We start from the raw sequence: 13,358 nt of genomic DNA on the forward strand, positions 1-13,358 counted from the left end.
GCTTCTTTGCTTTGTAAATGGCATTTTGTAGTGTGTACACATTTCTGGTCTTGTGGCACATGGTGGTGCAAACCACTGATCTATTAAGGGCTAGTGGGTGGACAGTTGATTCTGCCAGACAGCAGGGAATTGGCCATGGCTTGCTTCCAACTGCATGATTCCATTTTTTAGTACGGGCAATCTGTGGTCCTCCGGATATTGTTGGCGTCCAACTCCCATCACCCTTGATCATTGGCCATGAGAGTTGGAGTCCAGCAGCATCCTTGTTATAGGTTCTTATAGCACATGAAATTAGACCCTCTCACCTGCCCCAAACATAGCCGCTTGGTGTTTTAACTAGTCCTGTGTGCTTAGAAGCCAGCTAGCATGGCAAAATGAAATGCTCAATAAAGTAACAACATAGTATAGCTGTGAGAACTCCCTAATGCCAATTCTGTGGCACATTAGAGAAGACTGCTCAGCAGTTGAACGGGCTGAACCTTCCCAACGGCTCGTCTTTCCCCTTTTGCTTCTTCAGTCAGGTATGACAGAGGGCCAGGGTGCTCTTAGCAACTTGACCACTCAGGGATATTAAATTGCTATTTGTCTCAGCTGCTTGATTGATGAGGGCAAAAAGGGACAGCCTCCAACCTCAGGGCACATCCAGGTAGGAAATGCTGAGAGCTAGAAGCTCCACCCAGGCTGCTTGGCCCCTTAAAATTCACGCTAGCACACAGTACGCATTCATAACGGGCAATTCTTCTCAGGTTGACAAGCTGAACAGTTTTAGACAACCAAGACATATGCCGTAGGTTGTAGGGCAACCAGCAAATGTCCAGATGTTAAAATCTATAAACACTTGAAGTAAAGGCTTCATTAGCCATTATCATTAGTTCATTTTCTTGGAAGTACCACCTGCTACACCTGATTTCCTTTGGCAAGATCATTATTTGTCTTGAATCGATTTTGCCGTCTTCAAAGCACTCTGCCTACTGCCACATTACGGAATCATTTAATGATTTAACATTGGCATCCTATACATTGATATTTAACCCACTTTCATGATCGGACTCCTTCAGTTCTGTTGGTGGACTGACCATATCTCCCATACAAGCAGAACTACCCAGTAAAGCAACAGTGTGCAGGAAGGGGTGAAGAATGAGAGAGAGAATTAAAACTCTCCACAAAATCCAAGATGGGGCCCCCTTTCTAACAAACCTATTTGATCTCAGTAGCCACTTTTTATATGGTAAGGTTGTGTAAGTACCAGGTGTTCTCTTTGTGATGATTTGAAGGACACCCAGTATTTGCTCTGCAAACACTTTGGAATCTGTAAAAGAATAGGGTTACCACGCTGAACGTTAGGCAGCTACAGTTCTTCCAGGAAGGGAGGTACCATTCTGATGACCAAAAGTGGCATATGTGATTTGCAGAACAATGGACTTGGTGAGGTGGAGAGCTTCAAACATGTCCACTTTAGCACTATTTCCCTGTTGTGGTCCCCCCCCTTTTGCCATCACGTCCAAAATTGGTGTAGTCTTGGGAGGGACTCCCAAAAAGATTTGCTGGGGGTGGGGACTAGCCCTTGCCTGAGGGCAGTGAGTATAGACCTCTGATCTAGAGGCAGTGGGAGAGGATGAAATGTTTTCTATAAGCTTAACCTGGTAGGCCAGCTGTAGACTTTCCTGGAGAAGACAGTCCCTTAGTAACTCTTAAAAGAGCTCACAAATTTCAGCCAGTTCAGAATGCCACTGTCTGAATAATAACAGGTGCTGACTGGGCAGGGTATATTAATCTGATACCATTTCGTTGGAATTGGTTGCCTATTTGTTTCCAACCTCAATTCAAAGTGCTGGCTCTTATTTTTAAAGCTCCAAGTCAGGAGTGGGGAACCTCTGGCCTCCAGCTGTTGTCAAACTACAACTTCCATCAGCCTCGGCAAGCCTGGCCAATGGCCAGGGATGATGGGAGGTTGCAGTTCAGCAACATCTGGAGGGTGGAAGCTTCCTCACTAGGGTCCCCATAACTGCTTTTAGTGGACTAGGACTACAGTGCCTGGAGAGCCACCTTTCCCTGTGTGTCAGCCCCCTCCCTATCTCAGATCAACAGATCTAATGCATAGTCTTTTGACAAGATTGTGGTGGGTTAGACTTGATCATCCTGGTACTCTTTACTGTCTGTAAGGGGACCAGCTGTGATTTGTCAAGCTCTTCCATTGTACAGAGATTGCTGTCACTGGTAATTAGCCAGGGATGTTTCCCTTCCTTTGGCTCCCAGCAGCATCCTGGCCCCTTTGAGAGACCCATGTATCTTGCTGTTTTTCTGGACTAGAGGCCCACTGATCTGTAAACCTCTTTAAGTAGGATTGATATCCCTCGCTCATTCCTTAGCAGTGGCTTGCAGCAGCAGCAGGGCACCCAGCAAGCATTTTCTCCCGCTAACGAACGACACCAAATGAAAGAAACTCCTCTATTAATTGCACAACTTGAAAGCGCAGCGGTTGTATCAACAGAATCTTTTTCAGTTGTTCCGATTCAACAGAAAGGTAAGGTGAGAGAGGGCACAAGAGTGAGGACGGAGGGCAGGGATGACATGTAGGGAACTGTATTACCGCAATTATTGCATCTTGTAATTAGTTAGCTGTAAATGGCGGGCTTGGTTTCATTAACCTCCCACTCCCACCCCGTCACACACATCCAGGCTTGCCACTGCATTTTCCAGGACATGGCCGAAAGAGCAGTAATGTCACTGTACAAGACACAGCTTCGTTTGAAATTTCACATCTGATGGCTTGAGTGCACAAAGGAGTTATTAAAAATAACCCAGCCTTGGGCCAGCAGAGTGGAGATGAGATCTTCCATAGGAAAAAGGAAGAAAGAAGAAAACATTCAAGTTTGACCTTGGCTAATATTTTAGGTCTGAATCATGCATGCAAACTGGTTGGCCGTTTGCAAGCCTGTGGGCCCAGATCTACATCAACGTTTCTCAAACACTGGGCCTTGCTGAAATGGTGTCTCCTCAATGCGAGTTCCAGCAATTCCCCACATACTGAGTAAAGGTGGTTGGGAGAAAGGGATGTTTAGGAGCAGGGAGGGAAAATAGGCCCTCCCTCCTCTGAAGAGAAAGGGTCAGAGGCTGAATGAAAGAAAATTAGAAAAAGGTAAAACGTCGATCAGACTTTTCCTTCTCCTAGATCGGCTACCTTCCCAGGTGGACACGGCCCATCTGCCCCTCACTTCTCTCTATACTAGCATGTGCAGAAACCGCATTCAAAACAAGTGTTCTGGAATCAAAGATTGTGTAATATATGGACTACAAATGCTAATCTTTCTCATTCCCACTTTGAAACCCCTTCACTTCAAGCTATGCACTAAACAAAACCAAAAGAATTTGAGCTGTGGGAAGCTAATGCCGACTAAAAAAACCAAGTGCTATTCTGCTGCAGGGGTCACATTCAGAAAGGAATGTTTTCTCAGATTATTATAAAGTAGATGCTGATCCAAGCACCTGAAAAATCTCTCTGTGTGTGAGTGTGTGTCTGCAGTGGCAATCTGTCTGTTCCTGTAGCGTTCCATTTCCCCCTCTCTGGAAGCAAGCGACAGAAGAAACCGCATGATAAACTTCCATCACTTTCCGCTAGCAGCTAATGTTTCACACCCAATTTGTCCATAACAAAATAAGATTTTCAGAATATTTGGGAATAGGTGTCTCCTCCTCCTCCTCCTCTTCTTCTTCTTCTTGTACCCAGATACACATCTAACATAGAATAATTATTCCTCAACATGGCAATTAAGTCATTCCAGTGCAACTAATATAGCAGGTTTAAAAAAACCACCTATTGATAACAATTCAGAAATACAGCAAAAATATTTTTAATGGAAGATTTTAATTCTCCATTGTCCCAATTCTTACATAAAAAGAAAATGTAAGAAGTTTGGGCTTTTTTAAGAATCATCATATTTGCCTTGTGACAAACATAAACTAAGTAGAAAAGCTGACAAAAAATAGGATTGTTTGACTAGTCAATAGATTTATTATAATTATAATTATAAGATTTCTTACTTAATATAAAAATACAACATTAAGACAATTTATGCTAAGAATAAGGTGGATTCTAACATGTATCTATCTCAGGTGCCAAAGACTAGGGTGAAGAGATGTTCCTTCAGTGCATCTCAGAAGGAACTCTGCCTCTTGGCATCTGGCAGGAAATTTCACTGTACTCTTTTCAACACCAACTTAAAATATGCTTGTTTAGGTGAGCCTAGCCAGACACGTAGAAGTTGCATGTGTTTTGTTTCCTTTTAGCTACTGCAAAGATTTTAATCATCTTTTGGATATTTTCAATACCTGCTTTTATTTTTGATTCTAACGTTTTGCCAAATAACGTTAAATCATAGAATTGTAGAATTGTAGAGTTGGAAGGGACCCCAAGGGTCATCTAGTCCAACCCCTTGCAATGCAGGAATCTCAGCTCAAGCACCCATGACAGACAAAATAAATAAATGAATGAAGGTGCCAGACACGTGTCTGCAAGGAGAGGAGTCCACAGTTTAGCGGAAGCAGGAGAGAATGCCCTCTCCCTTTGATAGAAGGATTGATATATAACTACATGTGCAATTCTAAGCTCTCTCTGGTGCTACTCTGCTTCTGGTGCTATAATGTTGCTGTCCCCGCTCAGTGCTATTGACATATTATCTGGTCCCCACAAAAGGGATTCTGCTTCACTTGTTTATTCATCTGCCACAGTTGCTGATAAAAGGGGGGGATGTGTGTTAAAAATTGCAAAGGGCAGTTTTGTACATCAGTGCTAGAATGAGAATGTCTTTTTTTAGTATCTATCTATGTAAAAAGGGGGATGCTGGTACTCATATGTTGATAAAAGTGTCATGGGTGCTAGCGCAAAATGTCTACCACAGGCAGCAGAAAAAACAGTGCTAGTAGTCCCTACCAGTGAGTGCTGTCAGAAAAAAAGCTGTTGTGTGTGTGGTGTAGTGGTTAAGAGCGGTAGTCTCGTAATCTGGGGAACCAGGTTCGCGTCTCCGCTCCTCCACATGCAGCTGCTGGGTGACCTTGGGCTAGTCACACTTCTTTGAAGTCTCTCAGCCCCACTTACCTCACAGAGTGTTTGTTGTGGGGGAGGAAGGGAAAGAAGAATGTTAGCCGCTTTGAGACTCCTTCGGGTAGTGCTAAAGCAGGATATCAAATCCAAACTCCTCCTCCTCCTCTTCTTCTTCTTCTTCTTCTTCTTCTTCTTCTTCTTCTTCTTTAAAAAACATGCCCAGCTCTGAGACTTTCAGCATTAGGGGGATTGGGGAAGCTTCACTGTGCTGGTGTTTCTGCACAACTACATTGGCCAAGACTTGGGGATTCCCCCTGCCTCCCACCCTCAGAACGGGTAGCTTTTTCCTGGGATGCTTTGCTTAGCTCTTAATTGGTCCATCCATAACCCAGCTTATTTCAACACATTGCCACTATTTTCAGAGTCTGTCCGATGGAGTTTTCAGGGTCTAGTTTGTTAGCCACAGCACATCAGTGGCAGCCTGATATAAACTGCATGAGTTCTACCAACCGTGGAAGATTGCCATATATTTTGGGGACATTTTGGTACTGTGTTTAATAATTGTTATTTTTGTACAGTGTATGTTTGCATTATATCAAATGCTTGTTGTGGAGGGCTTTATTTGCATAATGTCATATGGTAACTTGCACTGCTGTTGTGATAGAAATTTGAAGCACTGCTATTCAGCAGCACTTTTAAATGAAGTGATGCCAAGGGGGGAGCTCCGGGAATCCAGTGATTTGGGAAGGATGCCATCTGGGATTCTTAAGAATGATGGAGAAAAAGGCTAGTGAAAAATAATAAAATCAACAGACAGAGGCTAATGCCATATCCACAACGTCTATTTCCTTTCCTGGCCAAAACAGGATTAGCTTATTTTTTCACTTTAGCCCCCTCTTTGCCCTGGTCAATTCCTGAGATGAGTTTTGAGTTTGGGCACGCATACAAAAAGCAGCATGGGAATTGTTGTAGAAACATTCCTTGCTAAAAGGCTCATAATAATGAAGGCTGGGGGGAAAAGCCAATAGTGAAAAAGAAGAACCATGCTTCTGAGCTTTTGGATTCCATTTGAATCCAGAAGACTGCAGAGTACTGGTCTCATATGCAAGCATGGCTCATTCATTGTTTCCATTTCAAAAAGGACACCAGCTGAGAGCTGCAGGTGACAGAGACTTGGCTTCTTAGGCACAAGAGACAATGGAGGATGAGTTCTGCTGCAGCAGCAAGAGTTCGCTATGCCACAGGGAGGAAGATTTTGTGAAAGCACTTAAGAAGAAATTAGTGACCTAGTTCCAAAGCAGGCCGGTGTGCGTGTGGTCACCAGCAGAGGAGGAAGGTAGGCTTAGGCAAGAACAACTCACCGGGGACATTCACACAGCCCTAATTTCAACGGCAAGAGTTTATCCAGGGCATATGTGTTGTGACAGTTTTTATGGGCGCTCCTACATTAGCCAGAGCTCTTGGGAAACTTGTGCTTATGTTCTCTATGTGCAAGGTTTTAAAAGGAATTCTGTCCTTGTTTTTTGTTTTGTTTTTTAAAACAGAGACATATAGGCAATTAGGAGTACCTGAACAGGTCGATACTGCTGGAGATGAAGGAGGGGCTGCACATATTTAGTTTAGACTTGTCAACTCCCTCATGCAGAACAGATTCATTCTGTGTCGCAGCTATTAATAGAAATAGAAAAGCCTCCCATTCCAGGAATTCGGAACCTTTGCTGATCTATGGGTTAGATGAATCCCACCCCTACTTTACATCCATTTAGCAGGTAACAAACTGTGGGGAGGGTTGTCAATTTTTGGAGGGGGACTGGAAGAATTCAGGGAGGCATTTTTCAATGGTTTCTCTCTTTTCTGCCCCTTTTCTTATTTAAAATCCCCTTGAGGCTTCAAACTGTATTTTTGCTGCCACACATGCAAGTAGCTGCAGCAACAAACAGGGCTGCTCTTAGAGACCACCAAAAAGCAACAGTTATTTTGCTGTGACCTGGAACAATGCTTTGTCATGATATAGCACTGTTCCAGGGGTATCCTGGAGAAAAAATAGGAGTTGCCAGTCATGGTCACGATCTCTCCCTCTCCCGCCCCACATCTCCCTTGAAATGACACTATGCAATGATGTAGCATAGTTTGAGAGGAGCTATAAGTTGCAGGAGGGGTGGGGCGTGTAACCTGGCCACCAGTTGAGGGCTGCTACGAATAACTGTGCTACAGCCACCCCACCTTCGGCGATAGCAAAAATACAGTTTATTATAGTAGGGTTATTGAGACACAAAAGTTGTTGAGCTTATAGCAATAGCCCCCCTGGCGCTCTCGAGCTTGAGCCAGGGTTGTCTGCGCCAGAGCCAGACCCTGAACAAGAACCACACACACACTTTTTTTTAAAAAAACACCCCAAAATCCAGGGCATTTGCTTTAAAATGTAAAATTCCCCCCGGATGGGCATGTATGACCACCGGGAGTTCCCGGACATATTGCAACCTGTCAGGGAACTGCCATCAGTGCCGGAGGGAGAGAGCAAAATCCAGAGGGATTCCAGAGAGCGTCCCGGGAATGGGAGAGGCAGCCCATCTTCTGGGGAAGAGAATCAGCGTAGCACCAGTGGAGAAGGGCAGATGGGGGAAGCGGCGAGGTGGTCCCATGACTCCTTGCCGGGGACCAGCAGGGAGAGTAGAGGTCCTCCGCTGCCTACGCCCTCCTTGCGCAGAAGGCTTTCGCGCAGAGAGAGTAGGAGGAGACTGGGCATCAAAGAGCTTCTTTGCTGGAAGAAGTTTAAGAAACGCCCACTGACGGATTCTGCCAGCGATTGAGACAGCCACGAGAGAGTGGCTGTCTGGACAGAAAAGGTTCACTCAGGCAACCCAGCCAGGTGTTTGCACCGGCTTACGCACGAGCAACCCCTAGAACCATTACACAACCCTATATTATAGTAGCTTGGGGGGAGGAGGGAGGGGGGGAGACAAGTCACTGCCACTCACCACCAGTGGTAAGTTTCATCACATAACCTTTCAGAAAATTCTCCCCAAAATTCCACCCTCAATTTCGAGATACTCCCCACCCCCCAAAAGACTGAATCAGAAATTTAAGCTGAGCCCTAGTCTTTAAAACTCACGCAGGGAAGCAGCCAGTTTTTACCTTTTCTGGCATAACATATGCTATAGCAAAGCAACACGTTTCCGTATCCTTTTCTATAGAGTTGTACCAGTGACATGAACACATATTAGATATTACCTGTGCCATGAAGCATGATGTGCAAACCAACCCCACCACTCCCGATACCTGTGCTGTATTGTGACTTCTAAAATTGCTACTAGTGTTCCTTATTTATTCTTATTTTAAACGCCTTAGATGCCCCCCAAATGTTGTCTGACTCTAGCTCCCATCAGCCCCAGTCAGCGTGGCCAGTGTGCTTTGGATGGCACTCACACCACTCACACACACACAAACACACCAGCTTTATGATATCACCATGGATTGTATCCCAAACCACCCTTATACAATAATTTTTAAAACTAAACTACAATGGCACCACAATAAAACAGGGGAAGTGTGATTAAGGAAGCACAGTACCTGTCTGCCATCTTTCTGATTGCATGCCTCAATTGTGATCTGAGAGCCAGCGGAGAAAGAGGTGATTGAAAGACACTTGTCCTGCTGCCTGATTAAAGGGTCACTGAATATCCACTCCTTTGGAGGAAGAAGAAAAGAACACAGTTCAGTGATGGAAACACAATACCTCTTTAAGTCATCAAGTGCTCAGTGCATGTTGCTTTTGCTTGTAAGAAAAGGGCTGACTCAGACCTTTTCGCCACCTGAATTTCTCTATGCAGCGGCCTTTGGGAATGCATGTACCTGTGATCGCAAGGACAAAGCACGGTGCGAACTAGCAGGAGGGGTCTACTTATGGTACTTCTTCAGAGGTTACTGAACCTGCAGCAGCAGCAGCTTTCAGTATAGAGGGGAAACATAGCAGGAAAAAAGGCAAGAAACACTGCATATGTGGAGGACACTCAGTTTTGGAAACAGAGACTGAAATCCTGATATAGTTTGGGAAAGATCGAGCACTCAAAGAATTCAGGGTTTAAAAAAGAGCTTTTGAGGCGTGCTTCAAAGGATACTAATTGGCTCTCCCTCTTGCTAGACAACAGCTTGTCCAAGGATTTCAACTTTGGACAAACTTTTCCCATGATTGGCAGAGGTGGAAGGCCAGGGCGTGCAGGGAAACACCTTTCAGCCTAAGGGCCACATCCCCTTATGGCAGGGGTCTGCAACCTTTAAGACAAAAAGAGCCACTTGGACCCATTTCCGAAGGCAAAAAAACCTGGGAGCCGCAAAACTCGTCATTATAAACATAAATTTTGTCACTTTTTAAAAATTATTTCTTTGTTTGACCCCTCAGAATTACTCCTCCTCATAGAAATGAACGTTAAATTAACAAGTTACCTTTTTGTGTGTGTGTGTTCTTCACTCCCCTTCAAAACAGTGACCAGCGTGCATGCCCCCTTTCAATGCAGTGACCAGCGTACATGCCCCTTACAATGTAGCGGGTGGGCGGGAAGGTGACGTCGGGACGGTGCGTGACTAATGCACGCACCGCCCCCATGTGATGTCACAGCCAGTACAGCGCCCGCCACAGTGGGGAGTGTCGGGGCGCACAATGCTCCCCTCGCTAGTATCCGCCCTGGAGCCGCGGCAAAGGTGTAAGAGAGCCACATGCGGCTCCGGAGCCGCGGGTTGCAGACCCCTGCCTTATGGAAAACCTCCCAAAGGTCACATGACAATAGTGGGTGGGGCCAGAGGCACAGCTGAGCAGTGCAAGAGATGTGCCTCTTACCTTCCATGCAGTAGCCTTACCTTACAACAATCCAAAAAACAGAGGGTTGGGGTTTTTTACATACAGCCCATACACCTCTTTCCATCTGGACCAGCAAGAGGCAGTATCACAGTGCAAGGACACATTCCATGCAAGAGCATGCAAGGAAGGGACAGAGTGGGACCAGTGAGAGGTGGGGCTTAGGGAGAGGCTTGGGGGTGGGGCAAAGCCTGGGCACCGTCCCGAGGGTCTGATGGAGAGATCAGTAAGGACACATTCAAGCCTTGGGCCTGAGGATTCCCCCCTCCCTTGCTTTTTCTAGAACAGGCCACAGTTTCTACTTATCTTCCCCAATAGGGAAAGTTATCAACCTGTTTCTAAAACATGATTGTAGCTATTGTCTATGGTGGCAAAACATGCAATTTATCATTAGGGAGACAGCATAGACACCCACCAGTAACAAACACAGAGCAAGAGGGCAAGCCCACTTCATTGATTTACCCTCCCACCTAATAACCATCCTTCCCAACAGACAATTAACATTCGCCTTCTTCGCTGGGATAATTCCCAGGACAGAGATACAGTTCAATGAATTTCAGCAGTTTCAAACAATGACAAAATAGCACAGCAAGTCAAATCAAACAGCTTGTTGGACGCTGTCTGCAGGCTCATTCCCAACCATTAACAGATGTGAGTGAGCATTTGTTGGCATCCAGTATCCTACTGCGACCTTTTGCTGACTCAAGCGGCTTCCTTGCTATATGACAGCATCTGAATGAAGGGTTCCCGGTCGAGATTGTCAGCTGGAATAAATTCCTCAGAAGCCACTGAAGTTTAAAGGGTTTTGCAAAAAGCAAGATTCTGTAGCTACGTGTTATGTTTGTGGCTATTTACTATGTACTCCAATAGTTTGTTCTGTATTTTATTCTGTATTGTTCTCTTTCCAGGAAATAATTAAAAATACATTTTTTAAAAAGTCGGGAGGATTTTGCCACACATAGCATGAGCTGCTAGGTTATAGAGCAGTTCTATTATGAATGCCCATAATGAATTATAAAGAAAGCAGCTACTATTTCAAGCCAATTTTGAGAGCATTTGCAACTGATTCTTATTCAACATAGAGGGGATTTGCTACCTACTCCAGAATAAGCAAAGCCAATATTTATTCACAAAGAAATTCCCCCATAGGTGGCTTACAAACAAAACAATACTAATACATCATAATCAGCAATAGAAAAATATAATTTTGTTGCAAAAGGCAGAGGAAACACCCCCCCTCCTGGAGATTTAAAACACCAATATAAAAACCTGGGTGAATGAAAAGGTCTTAGGCTGTGTGCTCTGGATCCAATGCACTCACAGCACTGCTTTGGGAAGCAATGTCCATACAATGTTAATCACAATCCACATTTATCTACAGGGGTGTTGAAACTTTTTTCAAAGAGGGCCGGATTTGATGAAGTGAAGGGCCGTGGGGGCCGACCAAGGGGCCAAGCAAGGTTGTTGACCTTTTTTTAGGATTGAAGTTGTTCAGCATTTTATAGGATTTTACCCCTAAGTTGTTGAACTATTTTTAGGATTGAAGATTTTACCCCAGAAAATAAACTACCACAGGGGCTGGATTAAACCAACCGGGGGGGCTGGATTAGGCCCCCAAATGGACTTTGGACATGCCAGCTAGAGGAATCCAACGTCACACTATGACCTAGCTGCATTTTAAACTGGCAATGTGTGCACGGCCTTAAACCAATTTAGAGCAGTAAATTCTTTACAACAATCTGTCGCCATAACATCTAACTCCTACAACCTGCAGGATCTAATTCCGTGCTTTGCATTCTGTGGAATGCTCTCCCCAGGGAAGTTTGCCTGGTGCCTTCATTATACACCTTTAGGCACCAGGCAAAAATGTTGCTTTTTAACCAGGCCTTTAGTAGTTGTTCTGATTGACATCCTATGCCCTTTTAAAATGTGGCTCTTTTTCAGGGGGGAGGGTGCTATTGGGTTGTTGTTTTTATTTTGATTATATATATATTGTGATTTTTATGTTGATCTTTTCTGTGAACCGCCCTGAGACCTCCATGTATATGGCGGTATATAAATTCAATTAATAATAATAATATTAATAATACACCTGTGAAACCACACCCAGGATCAACATACATATATTCCCTGTGTGATAGTAGTGCCATTAACTTTTACATACCAAACAGAACTGGTGAAAAGCTCAGGGGGGAATAAAGTGGGCATTATTCCCATATCCAACAAATCTGGTTGATTAGGAGCCACTAAATACTATTTTACATGGTATCACTATTTATAGAGTTCCATGTAGGAAAAAAGTGGTCTGTAGATTCTGACCATCACATCCATGGTAAACGTGTGGCCTCCCCATACCTTGTACATGTAATGCAATTCATGTGTGGGGAATCACCACAGCTGCAGATATTACACATTGATTTCACTTTTTTTGTCCTTCATTGCAGTTCAGGAAAACTGTGTACTGTGTGAAACAGCCTCAAGACATAAAAGTTTGTTTTCACAATACCATAGTTCCCAATGTCCTTTAAATAGCTGCCTCCTCCTCCTCCTCTGTTGGACAGCTCCTGCATGTGGCAAGGGACTTCCTGTCTCTACATCTGAACTATGTCCTTAAGGCAATAGTAAAACAGAATAGTAATGGAATTGTAAGATAATAAGTGGATCTGGGTCATTCTTCACATTAGCTCTCCATTCTCTTCACTGCTCCCCCAATTCCAAACAATGCTATGTGGGCACTGTATCTCAACTGCTGCCCACACGATGCTGGAACCCTGAGGGCTGGTTTCTGTGAGTTTCTCTGAATTTTCTCCCTGACCCTTCTCATCTGTTCTGGCTGTACACCTACAGGCTGTGCTGATTTTCAAGGGCCAGAGGGGAGATGTCTGACTGAAAAAAAAACTCATGTCAAGCAGCACCGATTCGGAAGAAGAGCTTGGGCTACCAGGGTTGGCCCAAGACATTTTGGTACCCTAGGCGAACCACAGAAGGTCTCCCCTGCCATAGAAGAAGGGGTGAGTGAAGATCTCCATCAGGAATAAGGGTGCGGGGAGTGAAGTTCAACAATGGGAATAAGGGTGGGAGGAGACCAGCAGTGCCTCCTATTGGCCAAGAGGCTGCTATAGAGGTGGTACTGGGGGGGCGAGCAGCTGCCAAGGAGGCAGCATCCAGCCTCCAAGAAGCACACCACAGCTGTTACTGCAATTGCAACAGCAGCAGTGGGTGATGCACTCCTTGGACGCCGGATCTGCTGCCCCTGTGGATTGTGCTGCGTGAGGCGGTAGCCTTGTGGGCAACCCATTTTATGATGGTTTGCTGTGCAAGCACTTTATCAAGGAGGTCCACTCAAGTGTCTGAGGAAGACCTTCAGGGAAGGATGAATCCCAGTCAATTCCTTCTCTGCCTTCCAACAAAGAGAATCAATGTCGCTTCGAGGAAGAACTGAGGCAAGGCCTGTTGAGGCCTAGC

General features: G+C 44.8%; 1 protein-coding gene across 3 annotated transcripts in view; it reads right to left on the reverse strand.

Moving 5' to 3' along the window:
- Window positions 1-13,358, reverse strand: part of GALNT16 (polypeptide N-acetylgalactosaminyltransferase 16) — a 144,024-nt gene that overhangs the window by 4,085 nt on the left and 126,581 nt on the right. For 2 of the 3 annotated variants that reach the window (XM_083508274.1, XM_083508273.1), the window contains exon 14: window positions 8,612-8,728. In XM_083508274.1, coding sequence (XP_083364400.1) covers window positions 8,612-8,728 — 117 coding nt within the window. Of the gene's footprint in view, window positions 1-8,611; window positions 8,729-12,399; window positions 12,503-13,358 lie in introns of those variants that run through there. The other variant, XR_014527307.1, reaches the window with a different exon arrangement.

Source organism: Podarcis liolepis (assembly GCF_965112155.1).
Source record: "Podarcis liolepis genome assembly, chromosome: 1".
In the NCBI taxonomy this organism is placed as follows: Eukaryota; Metazoa; Chordata; class Lepidosauria; order Squamata; family Lacertidae; genus Podarcis; species Podarcis liolepis.